This window comes from Furipterus horrens, unplaced genomic scaffold (genome assembly GCF_987537825.1).
Source record: "Furipterus horrens unplaced genomic scaffold, mFurHor1.1.pri manual_scaffold_5, whole genome shotgun sequence".
In the NCBI taxonomy this organism is placed as follows: domain Eukaryota; kingdom Metazoa; phylum Chordata; class Mammalia; order Chiroptera; family Furipteridae; genus Furipterus; species Furipterus horrens.
In genome coordinates, this window is record NW_028327175.1 from 56,860,662 (window position 1) to 56,886,101 (window position 25,440).

The 25,440-nt window shown below is 35.6% G+C and overlaps 1 protein-coding gene and 1 pseudogene across 1 annotated transcript; one reads left to right on the top strand and one right to left on the bottom strand.

Annotated features, from left to right (window-relative positions):
• The first annotated feature begins 2,176 nt into the window (after positions 1-2,176).
• On the top strand, positions 2,177-2,502 carry LOC150008663 (10 kDa heat shock protein, mitochondrial pseudogene; annotated as a pseudogene).
• A 19,869-nt stretch (positions 2,503-22,371) lies between these two features.
• On the bottom strand, positions 22,372-22,819 carry LOC150008664 (thymosin beta-4-like). The gene has a single exon (XM_090278991.1). It carries the CDS (start codon positions 22,814-22,816, stop codon positions 22,682-22,684), a length of 135 nt encoding a protein of 44 aa, XP_090135117.1. The 5' UTR covers positions 22,817-22,819; the 3' UTR covers positions 22,372-22,681.
• Positions 22,820-25,440: the final 2,621 nt, after the last annotated feature.

The following is a 25,440-nucleotide window of genomic DNA, read 5'->3' on the forward strand; positions in this document are numbered from 1 at the left end:
TACCACTTCATATCCAAATCTAATAAGTAACTGCACTCATGTTCATTTCTAACATTTTTTTTTTTAAGGAAAGGAGTTAAGAAAGAAAAAGAAGCAAGAAATTCAACTGAGAGGCCTGAGAAATTATGGAAACTGCAAGTTAAATGAGAAACAGAGGTGTCCACTGTTATGCCTGTGTACGGGACAATGCATTGAGGCTTTTCAGAGCAAATGAAAGCAGAATCTTCCCTTCCTTGTACATTGGCATGAACCCTGCAGCTTTGTTCTATAGATGTGTTTGATCTGACTTTTTTTCCTTCTCACATAAAAAATAAAAGAAGAATAAATAAAATGAAAAAATTCCACCAATAGAGATAAATGTTGGACATAGTTCCCTTCAGCTGAAGGTTTTCTTCAATAGCTAGTGTCAATAGAATCATTTCACATCAATGGTTTGAAAAGAAAACTGTGTTCAATAGGAACTGAAGCCATTTGGAGTTGCTGGGAGGACATTTACTTATTAAATGTCTGAACAGTAATGAACTTTATACAACAACATCAAGAGTTTCCACCAGTTAGAGAGCTATTGGTTTCTTTGCTTACTTCATTTAGAATGGCTGAGACTAATGTAATAAAGAGAAATGCAGCAAGTTCTTGGTTTGACGATGTGTGAAATCTTAGGGTTATCTCAGTTTTCTCTTCTTTAAAGCAAAATATAGAGAGGAGCATACAATTTAATGGTATTTAATGTATTTTTACCATGAAAATCTAAAATTAACAATTTACAAGTATAACCAGTTTATATGCCCAAATTCCTATGTATCTGTAATTTTTGTTGCTTCATGGAATTTTGCATTTGTATTGTACCACATTCACAGTACCCAGGAATTTGAAGCATTAAAAAAAAAGGAAGTAAAAAAATAAATACAGCAAAACCAAGAAGCATTTGTGCATTTTATCTTAGGAACTGCCAAAATGAGAATAAGGTAAAATATAAATAATACTGTAGAAGCATTTTAAGCTAAACTTGTAAAATGAAAAAAGAAGCAGAAAATGTAAATTTTAAAAGAAAACAGGTGGAAATCTAATATGAAAGCAGACACTCTGCCAAAAAACTATTTTACAGCTCAAAAGGCCCTTTATGATTTTTGGCAAAGTTTTCTCTCTCAAATGTTATCAAATTGGATTCACTGTCTCCATAGATTGTACATGAGGCAATCTTAAACTTTTTCTGAGTCATTCATGTGCCAATGTTTTATTTATTTAAATAGAAGTTGCCCAAGTGCACACTCTGAAGTCAATTTGAATTCCCAGGCCCTGAATTACCAAGATCAAATCCATCTCCTTAGCCTTATCCTGCAGTGTTATCAAATCTTCACCTCACCCCCATCTCAGCATTTACTATACTGCAGAGGTAATACCAAAGTGCTTGTGATTTAAACCCAAGGCTAGAACTCATAGTCATTGAAATATATGTCTTATTTTGCCTACTCATGTAAGACTGTATAGTTGAAATTGAGTAAAACTATAAACTTAAAATGTTTTCTTCTTTAATGATTTTAAAGTATAGGAATAGGTTTAAAGAGGTTAAAAGATTACACCTCACCAAAATATTGCCCAGGAGTTTCCACCCTATTTTTTATTTTATGTGTACTCATCTCTTTGCTCTGCTTTCTAGACTCCCTATCATAGTTACACTGGAAATCTCTGAAATGTTTTATAAATCAGAAAATGGAGAATGCTCTTCACAGACAAATGTGTCCTCACTTTTAAGAGCAATTTTGAATTCATTATCTCAAAATCTTTACATAAAATCTTCACTATATTTAACATTTTTATTTTTTTAATTAGCAGAAAATAAGGAACCTAGGGAAACTTCGTTACTAATGGTCTTCTACTCCCTGGGTCTTTATTAGTGAAAACAAAAACTTCCCTCCTGTCTCATTATAGAATGTTCTCTTACAGGCCCTATCTCTTAAATGCATCATTATATGTGTTTTCTTTCTTCTGTGATTTCAGAATAAAGAAATACCTACTCAAGGGCTTTAGAAATTGGCTGTTCTTTTTTTTTCTGAACTAGCCTTGGATGTATGGGTTGGTCAGTAGAGCTCTTCATAGACTAAGACAGGCAAAGGTCAAGAATTGGGCTCCTTACGGCCCTGGCGTGAGAGCAGAGAACCTGCTGCGGAGACCGAGTCATGGCAGGACAGGCATTTAGAAAGTTTCTTCCTCTCTTTGACCGAGTATTAGTTGAAAGGTGTGCTGCAGACACTGTAACGAAAGGAGGCATTACGCTTCCAGAAAAATCTCAAGGAAAAGTATTGCAAGCAACCGTAGTAGCTGTTGGATCCGGCTCTAAAGGAACGGGTGGAGAGATTCAACCTGTGAGCGTGAAAGTTGGAGATAAAGTTCTTCTTCCAGAATATGGAGGTACCAAAGTAATTCTAGATGACAAGGATTATTTTTTATTTAGAGATGGTGACATTCTTGGAAAGTATGTAGACTGAAATAAATCATTATTGAAGTGGCATCACGTGATACAGCCCATTCCATTGAAGTTCTGAAATCTTTCATCATGTAAATAATTTCCATGTCTCTTTTATAATAAACTAATATCCAAATAATGAAATCCAGTGTCTTTTTAAAAAGTTTCACTGTAACTGATATAAACATTTCCCAATAAAAATTATAAATAAGTGGTCAAAAAAAAAAAAAAGAATTGGGTGATTTCTCTTTATGGTTGCATCAATTTCTCTACCCATCCATCTAAAGCATTAATCTAAAATTTGTATTTCCTTCCTTATTTTTTATCTCCTCTGCAGCAATCTCTATTTCTCATATTGTATAATTTGCTTATTTATCTTTTATTGTTCCCTTCCCCAAATATAAGCCAAATGAGGGTAGAGATTTTTGTTTATTTTTGTTTACTTCTGTGCCCTAATATTTTTTAGTATTCAGTACAAAGTAAACTCTAAAAAATATTGTTAAATGAATGAATGAATGAAAATAACCTACAATCATTGTTTAAAATATTGGGACAAAGTCCATTATGAAAAAATGTAATTAAATATACTAATTTTTGTCAATGAAGTAATTATTTCAAGAGATTATTTCAAGTCTTTTTATAAATCTGCTCTACTATCAATTAAGTAAATGTTGTGTTTTTTTGTTTTTGTTTTTAGATTTCAGATTATCGGTAACTTTTAGGCATTTCTGGTAAGGATGGAAACAGAAAAAGTAAAAAAGAGTGATATCCTTTTTTGTGTTACTTGTTTGACATTTTAGTTAATGATTTGATATAATATAGAAACTGAAACCTAACAATAGCTTTTGGGTATATCTATGCATTTAATTTCATCCATATTATTATATTATTTCTGTCACTATAAATTCCTAGGATATGATACTTCAGTATAGAAAGTTTAAGGTTTTAAATACCTAATGTTTATAAGAACTATTTATCAAATTTATTATAGTTACATACATATAATAGGTTACACAAAAATCTCTTCTGAAACTTTTTGTTTGATTGAGTGGCATGTTTGAGCCAGCTCTTACCAGCTCATGCATCTCATCCAAGCTCCTCCCTTAATGACACCAAATTGAGATATTGAAATTTGCTATGGAGGGGAGAACCTCAAAAATTGATAAATGCTATAAATAGAGGTTGTTAATATTTATTAGTACCCACTAGTTCTGAGTCTGATGAAACAAAAAAACTAGCAAGTACACTACTAAGCCAAAGAGAGATACAAGTTCCCAAGTAAAATGCTTTCGATTCATATTAACCTGATAAACAACACTAGAAAGATTTCTCATCTTCTTCACCCATCTATTTCTTCGTTTCCTATCAAGCCATGAAGAAGACATTCCAGTATTACTCCAGATGAAAAGGTTTGCCTTACAAACTATTTTTCCAGGTGTCCAATAGGTGCTTGCATGATGAATGATGATGGTATAGAGGTAATAAATTTTAACCAAAGGGAAAGAAAAAAGCTGTTTTATTACTCCTTCTGAAATGCAGGATGTCGGTCTGTATGGGGTACTTTATGTCACACCCTCTTCCTGGTACTTCTGTACAGAATTATTTAGAAATGAACAGAAAAATGGGAAGTTGCTTCTGATTCACTTGCAAGAGTGGTGTAATACATTTGTGTGAAATTTACTACAGGAAACCATGAGAATCTGACTAATTAAGAGGGAAAAATTTTAATAGGGCAAATAAGACTGGCATATTTTAATATTAAAAAAGAAGCCATGAAGGTCCAAGTTTTGGTGCTTCACTTGTGAGATGTGTTTATGGGAATTGTATAATTTCTTGAAAAAAAATACTGATTATATATGTTTGAATTATTTGGTTTTTTAAACGAATATTCATATGTTTTAATGCTTTTAATTTCTTAAAATATCTTTATTTGTTAAGGGTTGTGTTAAGAGATATGAAAAAATAATATTACTGTATTACTTATACAGTAAAATGATATAGTGAACTCAACCTTTTAACTTAAAAAAAAACAAAAATATTTTATTGATTTTTAAAAATTAATCAAAGATTTAAAAGATATACTTACACATTAAGATATAATAGAACCTTAATGTTGTAAAAAACTTAGAAATTATTTGACCCTTGTTAGCAAATGTAAGAAATTCATGTTAATATTCACCACCCCAAATACCCATCAGATATCACTAATTGACTACAACATTCTCTCCCACTGCTCCCAGACTGGGTTTCACATCATAGGTAGCCCAATGCTCCAAACAACCACTAACAATTGTCAGGAATAACCTATAATATACATATCTAATGAAAACTACCTTATCTAGTTATAAATACACACTTGCTGGATAAAATGTTTTAAAAGAATTTTAAAATATGAGAATCAGTTCTAAAGTAAGAAAAGAAATTCTCAGATACCAAAAATGAAGAATAAACTTAAACACAGATATATACTTATATTAGTTGGCACTATGTTAATCCAAGCAGATATTCATTATAAACATTATTTTTAAGAATTCTGGTCTTAATACTCAGACAATTTCAAGACATGTGGCTTTGGACTCATCAGGAGTGTGTTACTAAAACTAAATGTGCTGCATAAACCTGGTATCCTGCAACAGTTCCATCCTATGGGAAAGAGTTATAAAAATTCTACCCATGGATCTAGAAAAATGAAAGAAAGAAAAAATACTGTACGAGATAATATCTCCAAGTCTTCCCCACACATGGGTTTATAATCTGATTTATGCTTTCCATATTATTATGAAATCTCATAAAAAGATCAGGGTAAAGCCTACTTAGAGACCAATAGAACTTGTGAGGTGTCTATGAAAACTTAACATAAAAATACTGAATTTAGACATTTCTAAATCAAGGACACAAAATTTTCACTTAAAAAACAACCACGGCTGAAGATAAGTGTACAATAAAAAGGTATAGCAATCAAAATCCAACAGCATATGATTTACCATGAGAGAAAGTGGGCAGAGCTACAATAGTAATATAGCAGTCCAAGACCTTAAATTAATAAACAATCTGAAAGAGGTTACAAAGCAGTAGGTTTAAAACATTAAATTAAAAATAAATAAAACTTACAATGAAAGAACACAGTATGAAAGAGAACAGTTGAAATTGAAAAAGACCCCAATTAAACTTAGAAATAGAAAGTAGTCACAATTTAAAAATTCAGTAGATGGGTTGAAGCTGATTAGATATAACTAGAGGGAGAATATGTGAACCAAAAGATAGATCTGAGGAAATAACTCAAAATACAGCACAGAATGAAAGAGATTGAAAATACAAATATATATATTAAGAGGCACAGAGCACAGACTAATGAAGTTCTACAAATATCTCATAAAAATTCTAGAAAAAGAAAACAGAGAAAATTAAAAACTGGTAATATTCAAAGATCATGGCTAAGTATTTCAAAAACATGAAAAACTTATGAATACTTGGAATAAGGAAGTACAATTAATCCCAGGTATAATAAATTTACATATATGAAGCTCAAAACATTAAAGACAGAATTTTTTAAAGGCAATTAGAGTAAAAAAGATTATGTACAAATAAATGACATTTAGACTGAGAATAGATTTCTCATCAATTATGATAAATTGAAATATTATCTTTAAAGAGCAAGAAAAAAATAGAGATCCAATATGGTGGTTCTACACTACTTCCTCCCAGGACCAATCTGGAATTACAACTAAACTGTAGAGAAATCATCCAGAATAATCAACTGAACAGTAACAGGAGAAAAGCCTTATAACCATGGATAGATAGAAGAAACCACTTCACCACAACATGAATGGTACTTAGTGTGGCGGGGACATGAGAGGGCTCCCAAGCCTGGCAGCTGAAGGTACAGAGAAATATTTCAGTGGCTGGAGGGTTCCCCTTGAGAAGTGTGGGACCTAAACCGCAAGCTGGGCTCCCTAGCATACAGCATCAGAACCAAAAGTAAACCAGATAGCATCCAACTGCAAAAAAAGAATAGTCACAGGGTTTTTGCCAGCCTGGGAGAGACAGCTGGAGCCACAGAGAGTTTCTTAAAGGGCCAATGCACGAAATTTCATTGCTACTTACTCACCGTGGGCTCTAGCCAAGGGAGGGCAGAGTGGACTAGAGATGCTTGAGGATAGTTTGGGGCAGTGGGTTTGCGGAGAGAACTGAGGAAGCAGCCAGTGGGATCCCCAGGCTGACTCATCCCACACACTGCAGGAGCCATCTTGCTGAGGCAGAGCAGTCCTCTTCAAAGAGGCATCAGCCTGAGGGGAAGAAAAGGCCCACATGTGGGAATTGCTCACTGCCCCTCACCCCGCAGTACTTAATTAAGTCTGACTAATTACAGATTGAATAGATTTACTACTGAAGGAGACAGCCACAGACTGTGGGACCCTGATGGTCTCAAACAGGCTGCTTAGGCCCAGACTGGGACAAAATATGGTGGCACCAGGGATGGATTTAGAAAGAGAAGAAAGTGATAAAAACCAGAAACTACTGAGATGAACTCCACAACGGTCTTCTTCATGATTTATTTTCTTCCCTGCATAGCTTTTTAATATTCATTTCTTATCCTCTCAGTTTATGCATATTAAGTCACTACTTTTTACATTATAGTAGTCCCTCGCTATATCGCAGTTCACTTATCGCGGCCTCACTGTATTGCGGTATTTTAAAAAGATATTATATTTCATTTTTTATTGCGGATTTTTCACTATATCGTGGAATTTTGCGATACTGTATATGTATGTTGTTAAAGTTACATAGGTTTAAGAGTGTAGAATAAATGTAAGGTTCCTATTTCGCGGGGGGATCTGGAACATAATACCTGCAATAAGTGAGGAAATACTGTATACGTTTTTTCAAATCACACGTTTTGCTCCTCCCTTCTCTTATTCCATTTTACCACCTTATTTCCTCTTCTTGTTTTTGTGCCAAATTCTATCATCTCTCTTGCTACGACTTCTTTCTATTCCACACTTTTAGTATTTCTCCCCCCCTCTCTAGCCTCTTAAAACCATTTTCTTGTCATTAGTCATTGCACATTCATTTTCCTGTTCTTAAAATACTCTTATTCCCTCTCCACCTTGATCAATCTTTGCTCAATGGTTATGGATATGGTGGTTTTTCTTAAATTTCTTCAATGTTATTCATATATCTTCACTATTTTGGTATTTTAAATCTCTAATCTTATCATTCCCCTCTCCTATTCCATTTTTACCTTCTGCCAGCCTTCTTTTCATTTTAAATTTTAATTTGTCCCTGTCTTAACCTGGTTTTCATTCTTCATTCTTAGTATTCCTTCTCCCTCTGTTATCTCAAAATCACTTCCTTTTCCTCTAGACATCTCTTAAGCTTTTCTTTTTCTTTTTTCCCTCTTATTCCCATCCCACCTATATTAATCTTTGCTCCTTGATTGTAAATATTGCTGTGGTGAAACTTTTTCTCTAATTTGGTTCTTTATTTTTTATTTTTCTAATTTTTTTGTTTTTGTTTTCTCTTTCACTATATGTATATTTTATAACTTCTGTTTAAATCTAATACTATACGTTTCCCTATTCTGCCTTCTGCCTTCCCTATTTTATTTATGATGTAAATTTTACTTTCTTTCATTGCCTTGTCCCTATTCACTACTGTTATTGCTCCTCCCTCTCTCCTCTCAAATGTAATTTTTCTTTCACTTAGTCATCTCTTATCTGTTTTTCCTTTCTTATAATAGTCTTAATATCTTTACATCTTTATTAATACTGGCTCATTTGCTGTTGATACTGTGATATGGGTAGAAGTTATTTTTGTGGACATGGGTTTCTTTCCTTGGTTTTTTGGTTCTATTTTGGCAGCACTTCTACAACAGTATACAAGACATGGTGGGTGGAGTGACTCTCAGTCAGCTAGCCAGAGTGAAGGACTACCCAAAGAAGAACCCAACTATAACTGAAACACAATTACAACCAGACAGCCCAAATAAATGGCATAAAGTACATCCTAAGAGCACCAAGTTTTGGAGATCAAGGAGATTGCACCACTGAATCCCACAGGTCTCCTACCACAGGAGGTCACACTACAAAGACAGGAAGTCAAAGCATATCAATCTAAGGAGGAGAAACAAACAAGAAGAGTTGCCTAAGAAGGGGAGACAAAGAAACAACCCCCAATTTAAAGGAAAGGAGAAATCCTCAGGAAGAGTGCTAAATGAAATAGAAGAAGGCAAATTATCAGACACTGAGTTCAAAATAATGGTTCTAAGAAAGTTCAAGGAGCTCAGGGAGCTCAGGGAGCTCAGTGAGAACTACAAAGAGCTCCAGGGAAGCTACAAGGAAGTTATCGAGAACTGCACCAGCATTAAAAAGGACACAGAAAATATCAATAAGAATCAGGAGAAAGTGAAGAATACAATTTCTGAATAGAAGAACACAATAGAAGAGAATAAAAGAAGCCTAGATGAAGCAGAGGCTCAGATTAGCAAGCTGGAGAACAAAGTAGAAAAAAATGCCAGACAGTGCAACAAAATGAAAAAAGACTAAAAAAGAATGAAGAGGTTTTAAGAGAGCTGCAGGACAACATGAAACATAATAATATCTATATCATAGGAATACCAGAAGGAGAAGAAGGGGAGTAAGGGATAGATACCCTGTTTGAAAAGTAATTACAGAAAACTTTCCTAACTTGATGAGAAAAAGGTCACACAAATGCAGGAAGCACAGAGGGTCCCAATGAAGATGAACCCAAAGTGGCCCACTCCAAGACACATCATAATTAAAATGGAAACATTCAAAGACAAGAGAGAATCTTAAAAGCAGCAAGAGAGAAACAGCTAATAACACACAAGGAACATCCAATACTGCTATCAGCTAATTATTCAACAGAAACACTACAAGTCAGAAGGCAATGGCAAAAATTATTTCAAGCAATGCAAACAAAGGCCTATAACCAAGACTACTCTACCCAGCAAGGCTCTTATTCAAAATAGAAGGTGAAATAAGGAGTTTCCCAGACAAAAGAAGGCTAAAAAAAATACATCTCCACTGAACCAGCATTGCAAGAGACGTTAAAGGGACAGATTTAAGAAGATGAAGTAAAGAGAGAGAGAGACAGAAGCACACAAGTACAAAGGAAAAAATGACATGAATAAGTACCTATCAATAATAACCTTAAATGTAAATTGATTGAATGCTCCAATCATATGACATAGGGTAGCTGAATGGATAAGAAAACATGAACCACATATTGTCTACAAGAGATGCACCTCAGAACAAAAGATCTACACAGCTTGAAAGTGAAGGGATGGAAAAAAATATTCTAAGCAAATAGGTATGAAAAAAAGCTGGGGTAGCAATACTTATATCAGACAGAATAGACATCAAAACAAAAGCCTTATAAGGGACAAAGAGGTCACTACATAATATTTAAAGTAATAGTCCAACAGCAGGTTATAACCTTTGTAAACATATATACACCCAACATAGAAGCACCTCAATATATAAAGAAAATCTTGAAGGACTTCAAGAAAGATATTGAAAACAACACAGTCATCATAGGGCATTTTAACATCCTATTTGTCAACAATGGACAGAATCAACAATGATATTGTGGCACTGAACAACACGCTAGATCAAATGGACTTAATTGATATACACAGAATCTTTCACCCTAAAGAAGCAAAGTATACAGTCTTTTCAAATGCCCATGGATCATTTTTAAAAACACACCACATGGTAGAACACAAAACAAGCCTCAATAAATTAAAGAAAATTGAAAGCATTTTCAAGCATGTGTTCATACCAAAATGGATTGAAATTAGAAACCAACCTCAAGGAAAAAGTTAAAAGCATTCAAGTATATGGAGACTGAATAACATGCTATTAAATTATGAATGGGTCAAAAATGAGATCAAGAAAGAAATAAAAACATATCTGGAAACAAATGATAATAAACACACAAAAGGCCAAAACTGTGGGACACAGCCAAAGCAGTACTAAGAGGAAAGTTCATAGCAATACAGGACTACCTAAAGATGACAGAAAAATCTCAGATAAACAACCTAACCTTACACCTAAAGAACTAGAGGAACAACAACAAATAATACCCAGAGCAAGTAGAAGGAAGGAAATAATCAAGATCAAGGCAGAATTAAATGATATAGAGTCTAAAAGAACAATTCAAAGGATTAATAAATCCAGGAGCTGGTTCTTTGAAAAGATAAACAAAATTGAAAAACCTCTAACCAGACTCATCAAGGAAAAAAAGAGAAAGGACCCAAATAAATAAAATCAGAAATGAAAGAGGATAAAATACAATTGATACAACAGAAATATAAAGGATCATAAGAAATTACTATGAACAACTATATGACAAGAAATTTGAAAACCTGGTTGAAATGGACAAATTCTGGGAAAACATAGTCATCCAAAACTAAATCAAGAAGAAGCAGAAAGCCTGAATAGACTGATAACAACTAGTGAAATTGAAGCAGTAATCAAAAAACTCCTGGAACAGGAGCCCTGGAACAGGTGGCTTCCCAGGTGAATTTTACCAAACATTTAGGGAAGAACTAACCTCTATCCTTCCCAAACTATTGCAAAAAATTCGAGAAGAAGGAAGACTCCCAAACTTTGTAGGAAGCTAGTATCATCCTAATTCCAAAGCAAGGTAAATTCACAACAAAGAAAGAAAACTGTAGGCCAATATATCTGATGAACATAGATGCTAAAATCCTCAACAAAATACTGGTAACACTGATTTAGAAGTACATCAAAAAGACTATACACTTTGATCAAGTGAGATTCATCACAGGGATGCAAAGATGGTATAACATTCACAAATCAATAAATGTAAACACCACATAAACAAAATGAAAGATGAAAATTACATGATCATATTATAGATAATAAAAAGGTGTTTGATAAAATCCAGCACCCATTTATGATTAAAAAAACAGTCAGCAAAGTAGGAATAGAGTGAGCATACTTCAGCATAATAAAAGTCATATTTGAGAAACCTACAGCCAACATTATATTCAACAGCCAAAAACTGAAAGCTTTCCCCTTAAGATAGGAACAAGACAAGAGTGTCTGTTTTCACCACTGTTATTCAACATAGTACTGGAAGTTCTAGCCACAGTGATCAGACAAGAAAAAGAAATAAAAGGCATCTAAGTTGGAAAGGAGGGAGTAAAACTGTCATTATTTGCAGATGACCTGACAGTGTACAAAGCAAACCCTATAGTTTCCACCAAAAACTTCTTGACTTAATAAGTGCATTTGGAAAAATAGCAAGGTTAAAAAGTCAATATTCAGAAATAGATTGTATTTTTGTACACTAACAATAAAATATCAGAAACAGAAACTGGGGGGCGGGGATCCCATTTACTATAGCAACAAAAAAAATAAAGTCGTCGTCGTCGGCAGCCGTCCGTCTCGAGAGACGATGGTGTAGCTTCTTAAGAGTCTATCTGCACCGCCGAGAATGGCTGTGCAGTCCGACTCGGGAGTGACATCGTATCTGTCTCCTCCCGTGTTGAATCGACATCTTGCGATGACGCTGAAGCTACAGAGCCTGGGCAGGGTGATATGGAGGGTCTGCTGTTGCCCATGCAGCAGACCCCCCCTCTCTTCGCAGCTGAAGGGTCCAAGGGAAAGACGGAGTCAATACAGCTTGGCTTCAGGTGCGCCGCAGGAGTTGCCGGTGTTGACTACAACGTCAAACCGCCTTAGGGACTCCGGCTCCGGATTTTCTGTCGGGGTTTACTCCCTTAGCCTTTCCCCTGAAGAGGTATGCCGCAAGGCAGCGGAGGTTTTTTGGAGTCAGAGTTTTCCTTCTCTGATGTGCCCTGACTGGAAGATCGAACCAGCGACACTTAGCTCGCAGGCCGACGCTCAATCCACTGAGCTAAACCAGCCAGGGCCGGATGGTGTAGCTTCCCAAGAGTCTATCTGCACCGCCGAGAATGGCTGTGCAGTCCGACTCGGGAGTGACATCGTATCTGTCTCCTCCCGTGTTGAATCGACATCTTGCGATGACGCTGAAGCTACAGCAACAAAAAAAATAAAGTACCTAGCAACAAATTTAACCAAGTAGGTAAATGACCTATACTCAGAAAACTACAGAACACTGAAGAAAGAAATTAAGGAAGATACAAACAAATGGAAGCATATACCATGTTCATGGATGGAAAGAATTAACATCATTAAAATGTCCATACTACGCAAAGCAACCTATAGATTCAATGTAATTCCTATTAAAATATCAATAGCGTATTTCACAGATCTAGAAGAAATATTTTAAAAATATACGTGGAACCAAAAATGACCCCAAATAGACTAAGTAATCTTGAGAGAGAAGAACAAATTAGGAGGGATTACAATACCCAATATCAAACTGTACTCCAAGGCCACTGTAATCAAAACAGTCTGGTACTGGCATAAAAATAGACACATAGGCCAATGAAACAGAATAGAGAACCTAGAAATAAACCCAAGTCTCTACAGTCAATTAATATTTAATGAAGGGAACATGAGCATACAATGGAATGAATTTAACCTCTTCAATAAATGTGTTATGAGAACTGGACTAGCACATGTAAAAAAAAAAAAAAAAGGAAAGAAAGTATACCATCATTTACACCATATACTAGAATAAACTGAAAATGGATAAAAACTTAAATATATGTTGTGACACCATAAAAGTCCTAGAGGAAAATATAGACAGTAAAATTTCAGATATCCCATGTAGCAATATTTTTGCAATATATCTCCTAGGGCAAAGGAAATAAAGGAAAAAATTAAGAAATGGGACTACATCAAAATAAAAAACTTCTGCATGGCTAAATAAATCATCAAAATGAAAAGGGAAGCGACAGTATGGGAGAACATATTTGTCAATGAAACATTGGACAAAGGTTTGGTCTTCAAAACATATAAATAATTCATATGACTCAACACCAGGAAGAGAATCCAATTTAAAAAATGGGAAACTGATCTGGATAGATACTTCTTCAAGGTGGACATACAGATGGCCCATAAACATATGAAAAGATGCTCAACATCACCTGCCATCAGAGAGATGCAAGTAAAAACCACAATGAGATACCACCTCACACTCGTCAGAAGGGCCACCATTAATAAAGCATTAAACAGGTGCTGGTGAAGATGTGGAGAAAAGGGAACCCTAGTGCACTGTTGGTGGCAATGCAGACTGGTGAAGCCACTGTGGAAAACCATATGGAATTTCTTTAAAAAACTAAAAATGAAACTGCCTTTTGACCCAGTGATTTCCCTGCTTTGGATATACCCTAAGCATCCTAAATCACTAATTCAAAAGAACGTATGCACACCTATGTTCATAGCAGCACTAAATACAGTAACCAAGTACTGAAAACAGCCCAAGTGCCCATAAGTAAATGAGTGTATCACAAAACTATGATACATTTACACAATGAAATACTACATAGCAGAAAGAAAGAATGAACTATATTATATTTTGTGACAGCATGGGTGGAAGTAGAGAGTACTGTATTATCTTAACTGAAATAAGGTAGTTGGTGAAAGGCAAATACCATATGATCTCACCTATAGAGGAACCTAATGAACAAAATAAAATAATGAACAAAATAGAACCACAGGCATGAAAATAGGGAACAGGCTGAAAGTGACCAGGGGGGAGGTGAGAGGGGGATAATGATGGAAAGAAGGTGAAGGTACTAGACAAAGAACATTTATGAATGACCCACAGGTATGGAAACAGTGTGGAAATTGACTCTGGGATAGGGTGGTGGAATGGGCAGAAGAGGGCAAGGGGGGAAAGATTGGGACACCTGTAATAAAATAACAATAAAAATAATTTGATTAATAAAAAGAAAAGAAATTGAAGCATAGAGAGACTGAGTAAATAGCCCAAGTAACAGAGTCAGTCTTGTTCTGAAAACCATGTTTTTAACCACAGTGCTATATACTATCTTCCATGATGACACAGAAGATTTGAAAGTCAAGGATATAAAAGAGGTTGGGAAATGATGTACTTCATGAAAATACTAATCTAAGAAATGTGGTGTCGCCATATACACATCTGATAAAATAAACTTTAAGAAAAAAGCAAGATTAAGAATATAGAATGTTATCATATAATGATAAACACATTCACTCATAAGATTTAACAATCTTGAATTCACATGTGCTTAACTACATAGCGTCAAATTATATAAAGTAAAGCTCAATGGAATGAGGATAAATTGACAAATTTATAAAAGCAAAGAGAGGATTAAGGGAACTTTCTCATAAAGCGAGAGATCAAGAAAAGAAAACTTAGGAATGATAAAACAACTGAAGTTCCAAGATGAAGTAAAGAGTTCAGGGTCCCACTGTTGGGTAGTGGTAATCCAGACTGTAATCCAGACACAGAGTAACTATTTTTCCTATGTGGGTAATTTACTTAAAAAGTAATTTAATGCATAACATTTTTTTATACCTCTCTACAACTAAGTTTTCTCAATACCACTAAGTAAATAGGCTCCAAGACATTACAAAACTTATTCTGAGGGAATGAGGGAGTTCCCTTCTCATATTTTTTAGCAGTAAAATTAAGATTAGAAAAATAGGTGATAGCAAAGAGTAATATCTGCCCAAATAGACTCACAAACACTGACCAAAAACCATTTTAACCTAAATATCAAACAATTTTTACATGAGGAATATATTAGGGAAAACCCTTCTTTGCTTGATTAATTACAAGGGAGTTCTTTGATAACTTTACCATAGGGATTTTGTTATAAGAAGGAGGTTGGCTCTTTTAGGTGTAATTAAATTATCACAAGTAATGAAAGGAAAGGAACTAGCAAGAAACCAAGATACAACCTATTCTCAAAGAAGCTGACTAGAAGGTCATTCCAGATTTTTATCAGTTCTAGAAATCATGGCAGCCAGATTCTATGGAACTTTGACCCTACTCAGCCATAGGGTAAGCCACTGACATAACAAAGTTCTCTCTCAGTTTTTGGTTATTTTTCTGTGTCCCTTCTCCTCTTACCATCTGGATTTAGTCTGCATCTGTTCTCTACCTCATAACTTCTGCACTGTAACTCTAGTTCATATAGTTTGACATCATGATCATTGTAATGAGCTTCCAACTGTCTGATACTCTCCATATTTCCCAAATATCTCCACATGTGAGCATCAGATTGGTCTAGGAATATTTTATTTCAGAATATATTTCACCTCATGCTATCTCATAGACAGCTCTCAGGCCTGTTGATTATTTTCTTCAGATCAGACAGGCACCCATGTAGTCAGCTGTGGTCAAGGAAGACATACCAGCATAGCCAAATCATGTCCGGTTAACACGAGCTATTCCTTTTTCTGTGAAGAAATTATGGATTTGGCATGACTGTGATGTTCAACTAAACACTTTACTCATATAACTTTACTTGAACTCTAAAACATAATAAAAAACTATTTTTTTAAATGCAGAAATCTTTTTTCATGTTACTACTATAGTCAATTCTTTTCCTACTGGCAATTATTTCTTAGGCAATAATTTGCATTCACATATTATCTTTATCAAAGACTATTAGAAGTAGATTGTTGCCTACTGTGAAAATGAAGATTCCAAAATTTCAAAGTAAAGAAAATGATTTCAAATTTCTATTTTTCTATTTCTCTCAAACTCACAGAACCAAATAAAAAATAATCAGTATTACCAATTTGTAATAGTTGCCATATATCTATAATTTGAAAGAATAATTTAGGTTGGTTTTTTAAATTAATGTTATTTAAATCATAGTAATGGTAAATACAGGTTTACAAGAATAAAAATTTAGATTAAATTTGAAAACATGATGGGAAAAAAAAAGCCAACAGCTTATGATTACTACCAAAAGACCGCATCAGAAATTTTTTGTTTTGTTTTGTTTTGTTTTTCATATTGGAGTCCCTAGAGGGCAACAGATACATTGAAAATGGGTTTGACTGACTGGCACCATATGTCGCCATCTTGAAGACGACTCCAGAATGGTAATACTATGGATTAACTATGCATTCAAAAGACTCCAAACTGTCTAGGAAATTTTCCAAAATCTACTTACAGCATTTTGTGAGAATACAAAAGAAATAAATTTTTTAATGTTAAAGAGACATTCTAAACTAACACAAAATCAAACACAATATAAATTAGCTCTGTTTCTTTCAGAGTTCTACATAGGTATACACAAAACTGCTTCAAACCTACCATTAATGTCTAGAAAACAAAGGTTTTGTTTCATACACTCTCTTCTTGATTTTGTTTTCCTGTATTATCAAGCCCAGTCTTGAAAGACTAGCTTCTTCTTTAAACAAAGAAGGCCCTTGGCTGGTACAGCATAGCTGGACTGTCAGACTCTGACAGACTGAAAGGCTACAAATCTGCAATGAACCAACAATAGGGTCCTATGACCTTTAGCACCTCCCTCAGTTGTCTGACCCCATTCCTTTGTCTCTCTGACTTTTAGTTTTGGATATGTTACCTACAACTCTTTAAAGATCTGGTGTCATCTTAACATGTTTTTGCAGAAGTTAATTTCCCAATTTCAGATCCTTTCAATAAAATTTATATTAATTTTTAACACACCTTTTCACCCTTAAGAAAACTAACATATACATTTAAAGTGCACTCTTCAACTTCTGGGAATATGTCTCCAACTGAATATTCTTAATTTCTTCCTGTTGAAATATGAAAAAAAATCTATATGCAGACATACATGCATATATTAAAACATGTATTTATGTACACATATATATCAGAATGATAGGCTCACTAAAAATTTTTCAGTTTGCATAGCACATAGCAACAAGTGACCTGTTAAATGATGACAAATCCTTTAGATTATGGCTTTGGACCTTTAACCTTTTGACTTTGGGTTGTATCCAGGGAGCAGTGTGAGAGGAAGAATGCAATAAACTGCTTGTAATCCAGTGGTCTCAAAAGAAATTACATCAAAACCAGCTGTTGCACCACTAGTCGTTAAAGACTGACAACATGTTAACTAAAATACAGCCATTACATTGAAAAGACTTTTTCTCCACCCTGCTGCTGAACTGCTAGAGTTCTCTTGCCTCACTTAACATCAGAAAATGTGGATGCAGCAAAGCAAATTCAACACTTAGACCTAAACTAGCAAAAAGCTGCATTTGATTGAAACATAACTCCTTTATTTTAAATGTGTTGGAGGGGACTGGTCAGTTTTGAACATTGTGATCTCATAGACTGCTGTCAGATACTTGGGGTTTTACATGTCTTGGCAGCTCGCCTAATTTTTCCTCCAGTTGCTTAAACAAATAAAATAAAAAAACTCTGTGGTTGTGTAAGATTGCACCTGTATTTTTTCCCAACTCTTTTGATAAGAAGAAAGTTGGTGTGTGGGTTTTAACCATGAAGTATAATTCCCCAGGTACCATTTTCTAGCTTCCTTCCACTCGAAACATTGCAGGACTTTGAGTTGGAAATCACATTGGTCTATGTCTGACAACCAGTCACATGTCAAAGCTGTGGCATAAAAGCTTGAAATGTAGTGCATATCTTTCAGGGGATTGTCATCAAGTCTCACCATCATTTAAAATGCAGCAAACAGTACTTACAGGCTTCAAAGATGCAAGTCAAAATCAGTGTAGGAGGTACACAGCAGTGGTGGAAAAACATGGGGTGGAAAACATGTTGCTAAGTAACTGTTACAAACACAACCTGTACAAAACCGAGAGTGCCTAGGACATCCAAAGAAGAGAAGATGCCTCTCCCCACCATTTGAGCAAGAAGGACAAAGCCAGTGACATAGCCACAATATAAATTCAGCAAGTGGCACCATTCCTGGGCCATCTTTATAACCTGCTCCCATTAAAAAGGCTCCTTATTAAAATCTACTTAATAATTTCAAGCTCTTTCTACATTCTCGGTCTGAATTCTACACCAAATTCAATTTTCATTTTTTGGTTTAACACATTACAAATTTCAAAGCAGATTTAGTAAAACAAAAAAAAATTTAATATTCATTTGTACAAATTAGAAAGTAACAAACATGTGACTTTATAAGACCTATAAGGATATGTTTATTGATTTTAGAAAGAGAGGATAAGGGAGAGAGAGAAAAACATCAGTGTGTGAGAGAAACATCCATCGGTTGCCTCCCATATGCACCCTGACTAGGGATCTAACCTACAACCTAGATATGTGCCCTGACTGGGAATCAAACCAGCGATCTTCTGTTGTATGAGACAATGTTCTAACCAACTGAGCCACTCATTCAGAGAAAAAAGATATATATTTCAATTCTCAGATGCAGGGCCAAGTCTTTACCCATTGAGAGAGTCTTCAGGAGTTTTTCTTTTACTCAGGAATCCAGAATAAAAATCTAGCATGCACCTATTCATTCATTCATGTGCTGCATGATTGTCAGCCAGCCTCTTACCTCAGCACCAGGCCTGGTCCAATCAATTACAGAGCCAGTACTGAATTTTTTTTTTCAGTATTGGAACTCTTGCTGTTTCTTCTAAGTGTTGTGGTATGGTACTGAACAAAAAGCAGTGCCACCCAGGAGACCCACAGGCTCAACTACCTGCTCTATGCTCTTGGCACAATTTTGCCAGTCTTTAGTTTTCGCATATTTAAGGTGAAGTTGATAAAGTCAATGCTTTCTCACCAAGTTTTTTTGAATGAAAATTCAATAAAGTAATATGCACGATAGGGTTCTATGTAATTTATGTTATAAATATAAATATGAATACTTTTATTATCCCCTGCTTCTACCTAATTCTCCAGTAAAGTAAGTGGGACTGTTTACCTCCACTTGTATGAAGTCAATCCCACATGAACTCTGACTGCTGGTGCCAGAGGGACCCAAATGAATTTATTAGTAAGTAAAATGCCATGTGCCCACATGCCACATCATCTTAAGAGTTACAATAATAATACATTGTAAAGTTTACAAAATTTATGTCTCACCAATAGCAAGTGAGGAGAAAGCAAAGTAAAATTCACTGGCCTTCTAACTTTATCTCCCATTGTTGATCGATGTACACATTCTGAAAGGGGATCTAATAGCTTATTTACACACTCTGTGGGTCTTTTATACCTCTTTATCATGTTAAAAGCAATTCATGAGAATAATTATATCTTTTGTTTCCAGCAAAAATCCTCACCTGAGCACACTTGCTTTAGTTTAAATTTTTAGGAAAATGCTATATTGAATGTGACATATAAGTGAATAGTTTACCTCTCTTTTCTAATACTCTGCCTAATTCACAATGGTTTATCTTAAAATTATTTTCTACAATTTTTGGAAATAAACCCTATGTCAGCCATACTTATATTCCATGACAATGGCTGATTGAGGAACGGATACCTAACTTAGGTTCAACCAATCAGATCCTCATAATAATTATGATATTAGAATTTGAAGATTATTAGTTATATTATTTCTACATGTTGCAAAAACTATAACCTATAAATTCAGGGATTGTGAGAAGCATGTTTGTAGAAGTAGAGAAAGCTAGACTTTAAAGACAGAAGACTGAAGCTCCAATGAAAGGGTCCTCACAGTCTTCAGATCACCACCTTTCATGAAGAATGAATAAAATGCTGCCTTTCTGTTTCACAAGACATTCCTATATCTTTATAATTAATTTCATTCTCTTTTGTTTTTGTTAGCCTATATCAAATTGACTTATGTTTTGTACAAAGTCTTAAAAAATATAGAGATTTGCTACTCACTAATCTGTTTAAGATATCATAATAGCCCGAAGAAGGTGAGGGAATTAGAATGTATAGGTAAAGAAGATATCAATAGGAAATATTTATATACTTATCATTAGACCTAAAATACAAATTAAACTTTTCTGCAAGTTTCGATTATATTAGTATATCAGATTCTTCCATCATTTTACAGTCAGACCAGATGACCATTAAATTTGTGTCATACCATTGCCAAATTTTTATCTTAGAGTAAACCAAAAAATTATCCATATCTATCTATCAGCTATTTATCAACTGTATAATGTCATGATGTTTAAATAGTAGAAAGATCCTCTCAAAGGGCCAAGAAACAATGACACCAAAAAAAAAAAAAAAAAATCAATGAGCCCATCTAGTCTCTAATAATAATAACAGAACTCCTCAGAGAAGTAGCTAAGAGCAAAGAACATGAAAGGTGGACCCAGAGAAGGGCAAAGGGGGAAAAATCGAGACAGTTGTAATAGAATAACAATAAAAATGATTTTTTTAAGGGTCAAAAATAATGGGTCACAGCAAAAGAAAAAGGAAGCCCTTGACCTGATCTGGGACAAGTTGTTGCCTAAAATAATTAATAGGAATAATAAATTTGAAAACTAATGAAAAATAGAAATTTATGACTTTATTTCAGTAATTAAATAATAAGTAGAAAAATAAAAAGGAAAAGATCTTGCTTAAGGTTAAATGTCAACTGTGAGTGCATAAATGAAAACAAGGCAAAATATTTACATACATTAATTTTGGGCAAAATTTTTATAAGCATTGTTAAATTATTTATGTTCTTAGATTTTTTTTCTATGTTAAAAATTATTTCCAAAAAAAAGTTAATTTTTAAAAAATTTCCAGTTATTGACCAGAATGAAACTATGGAATATCTTTAACCTAGTATGGGAATATATCATAAGAATCTTAAGACATCAATTCAAAAGAACTTATGCACCCCTATGTTCATAGCAGCACTATTTACAATAACCAAGATTTGGAAACAGCCTAAGTGCCCATAAGTTGATTAATTGATTTAAAAAAACTGTGGTACATTTACACAATGAAATACTATGCAGCAGTAAAAAGGAAGGAATTCCTACCTTTTGCAAAAGCATGGGTAGAATTGGATATTATTATGCTAAGTGAAATAAGTCAGTCAGTGAAAGACAGTACCACATGGTCTCACTTATAAGTGGGATCTAATTAACAAAATAACCTGATGAGCAAAACAGAACCAGAGGCATAGAATCATGAAACAGAGTGACAGCTATAAGAGGGGAAGACGGAGGTGAATCTGGTTGAAAGAAGGTGAAGGGAATAGTCAAAGGACACATATGAAGGACCCATGGACATGGGCAATGGTGTGGGAATTGACTATGATTGTAGGGGGGCAAGCTGGGTGGAGGGGGTAAAGGGGGAAAATTTGGGACTACTGTAATAGCATAAACAATAAAACATTTTTAAAAGAATTTTTTGTCAATATCCATTTATTACCTACTTTCTCCTCTAATTTCCATGTTTTATATAGACCTGGACATCACAGATGATAAATGATTTTTGTTTTGCTTGAAAGCATGTAGCTTGTAAATAAGAATCAGAGTATTTAACATCTCTGGAATATTTACTATGTGCCAGTGCTTTGAATGTATTTTCCATCATTGCAACACCATAAAGTAGAAAACAGCTCACGTGACTTGCCCAAAGACACCCTTCTAACAAGTCGGGAAAGACACTTGAACCCAGGCTGCCTGGTTCTGAAGCTATGAGTCTGATCTCTACATTACCCTGTCAGATGAAGTTAGGCTCAACCCTGGGGCCTTCATACCCAATGCAGACCTCCCTGTCTGTGGGAATCACTAAATAAGCAGAAATTTTTAATTTTCTATTTAAATTTTAAGTTAATCAAAGTATTAATCAACCTGCTAATTATTGTTTTCTACTGTTTATGTATTCTTCATTATTATATTTTCAAGTAAAAAGTATATTCTTTGATTTTCTTATACACACACACATGACAAATATCTCAATGAATATTAAAACACACAGTTTTACCATAAATACTTTTGTTTCAGGTTTTAAAACTTTATTTGCATATTTAAAAAATTGTGCATTCCAATAATTAAGATCATTTTAACAACAAAAAAATAAATGGCACTGATTAAACTGCATTTTGCAGCCTCCAGGACACCTTGGACCAGCTTGGTTTTTACTCTAGATTTCACTGTCGACCCACCCAGCTCCTTCCTTCACCAACATGCAAGTTCTTTCCCTTCCCCGCCAGCTGGACAGGCAGATGGGAGAGGCAGGTGCGGCCTTCATTGTCAGTAGTTCTGTTGTGAAAAGGGGCAGCAGTCATTTAAACTGATGCAACCTCTTTGCGTCTTACAAAGTTAAACAGCTAAAAGAAGTAAAATAAGAAGGCAATGCTTGTGGAATGTACGGTGCATATTGGCGGTGCGGGCCTCATTACGATTCGCCTGCTTGCTTCTCCTGTTCAATGGTTTCTTTGGAAGGCAGTGGATTTTTCCCTTGCGTTTCTGTCTTCTTCAATTTCGACTTATCGAATTTCTCAATCTCGGCAATATCGGGTTTGTCAGACATGGTTGGGAGGAAGCAGAGCGAGGTGCGCGAGGAAGAGAAGTCCAATCTGCTCAGGGACCGCCGCCGAGTACCCTAAAGACTTAATTGTTTCATTGGCTGCATTGTTTTATTTATTTTTTTAATGTGTTTTATTGATTATAATATTACATTTGTGCCAATTTCCCTTCCCTCTGCTCCCCTCCACCCGGTGGCCCCCCTCCCTCCAGTTGTCCCCCCCTTTTAGATCATGTCCATTAGTTGTGCATACAGTTCTTCTCAACCTCTCTCTGTCTATTCCATTCCCTCCTACCATGATCCTTAATTCCTATATCATCTCCCTCCCTCTCCCCATTCCCCCTCCCTGTTGACCTCCCCCCAATATGTTCCCCGTACCTAAAGTTCTTTTTCCACTCTCGTTGCCTGTTTAGTTTGCCTTTGTTTCAATTCCCTAGCTTCTGTTGTTTCTTGTGATGCAGTTTTCATTTTAGATTTCATTGTCTTGATCCTCCTTTTTCTAAACCAGTCCCTTTAACATCTCATATAACAGTGGTTTGGATCTAATGAACTCTTTCAGTTTTATTTTGTCCTGGAAACACTTTCTCTGTCCTTCTATTCTGAATGACAATTTCGCTGGATAGAGTATTCATGGTTGTAGGTTTTGGATTTTCATTACTTTGAATATTTCTTGCCAGTCCCTTCTTGCCTGCAGGGTCTCCCTTGAGAAGTCAGCTGATAGTCTAATTGGGACCCCTTTGTACATAATTCTTTTCTTCTCTCTTGCTGCTTTTAAGATTCTCTCTTTATCTTTAATTTTTGACATTTTGATTATAATGTGTCTTGGAGTGGTTCTCCCTGGGTCCAGTTTTTTTGGAACTCTCTGTGCTTCCTGGACCTGTAAGTCTATTTCCTTCCCCAAGTCTGGGAAGTTCTCCTTTATTATATTTTCACTCAATTTTTCAAGTTCTAGATCATCTTCCTCGCTCTCTGGCAAACCAATGATTCTTATGTTGGGCCTTTTATAGCTGTCCCAGAGGTTTCTGATCCTCTAATCGTTGCTTCCCATTTCCTCTCTCTGCATTGGTTGACTGCTTGTTCCTTCTCCATATTCCGGTTTGTTGAAATGAACTCTGGATTTTATTTCCTCACCATCTGTCTCGTATGTGGTTTTGTTCCTTTCGTTATGAGTGTTTTTCGCTTCTTTCTCATCTTTTTCCAGATCTTTTGTGAATTCTGTAAGCCACCTGATAACAATGGCCCAGAACTGAGCATCTGACAGGTTTCTTATCTGTTCATCTGTCAGGTTCTCCATCTGTTGCCTGGTGAGCTGTGCCACCGGGATTTCTATAGTTGCCTGCCTCATTTTGACAGATGCGTTTTGTTTTCTTGGGCCGGCTGTAGGGGGCAGTGCCTGTGTACTCGTCACAAGCCAGCGACCGGCGCCTGTCCGCGACCTATTTCGCAGCCCTGTGGCGCTTTCTTTGGGGGCGGGGGTCCAAGATGGATTCACACAGTTATTCCACTAGGAGACCGGGATCCATCCTCCCGCCCCCCTGGGCCTCACCGTTCAAGGCGGTGTGGTGGCTGCTTTCCCCAGCGTTGGGGTCGCGAGCTGCCGGGGGTTCGACTGCAGCCGGGGTTGTTCTCCCCGCCGCTGTCCCAGGTGCGACCGCAAACAGCTCCGCCCCCTTTCTCTCGTCCTACCTGCCCAAAGAGCGCCGCTGGTTTATAACTTCATATGTTGGGCTTCCGTGTAGTTTTATTTTCTGGAATTTCTAGTTATCCTTTGTTTTGAAGTAGTTGTATTCCTCTCTAGTTGTAGATGGAGACCTAGCGTGTCCGTCTAAGCCTCCATCTTGGCCGGAAGTCCGTCGGCTGCATTGTTTTATATTTCTAATCTATAGTCTTGACCTCCCACTTATAGGAACTTTAGCATATTATTATAATTAAGTAGCATTTACATAATACTATATATTGCAAGTGTTTTGCAATCAGTTTTATCAGCTGTTGCTCCCAGCACCCTCTTAATATGGGACAGCAGTTTGCGAATCCTTTGCATAAATCATAGATGACAATGATTTCAAAATGTCAGGTGTAAGTCTGGTGGAGCTTTGTCTACGTTGCAGTACCACACTTTCAGGACTGCAATTAGAAGTCCCCGTCAAGGGCCCAGGTCAAGAAGTACGGCCAATGAAAGCGCAATCAACTCAAAGTTATTGACAGACCTAGAGAAGAAAGCTGCTGAATCATTTCTATGTGCAGAGAGAAATGCTGTCTAAAAGCATTTTTGCTACTGATTAGTTTCTGAAGTTATTTGCACATCAGCCTAATTTTCTTTCCACTTGTAATTTTCAAGTGGCTTTGCTATAGACCTGTCTTCTAATTCCCACTTTAATGGAAGTTCTGTGCAGTTCCTTACTTTGATATGTGTTACAATAACATCGCATGGAAAAAAGAACAAGATCTGTTGCTTAATGTTGAAGAATTATGGTACAGACAGCAGTGCTTGTCTCAGCGACCACTGATGTAGAAATTGACAGTTTTCAGACTGCAGTCTCTTCCGCCCGACTTGGGTGATAACTGTTCCAACTAAATGACAGTTTGCCAGCATGCAAAGCCACTAGACATGCACAAGTGAGTATCTACAA

Excerpts from the sequence above, each read along its gene's own strand:
- LOC150008664 (XM_090278991.1), bottom strand. The coding sequence starts at position 22,816 with ATGTCTGACAAACCCGATATTGCCGAGATTGAGAAATTCGATAAGTCG.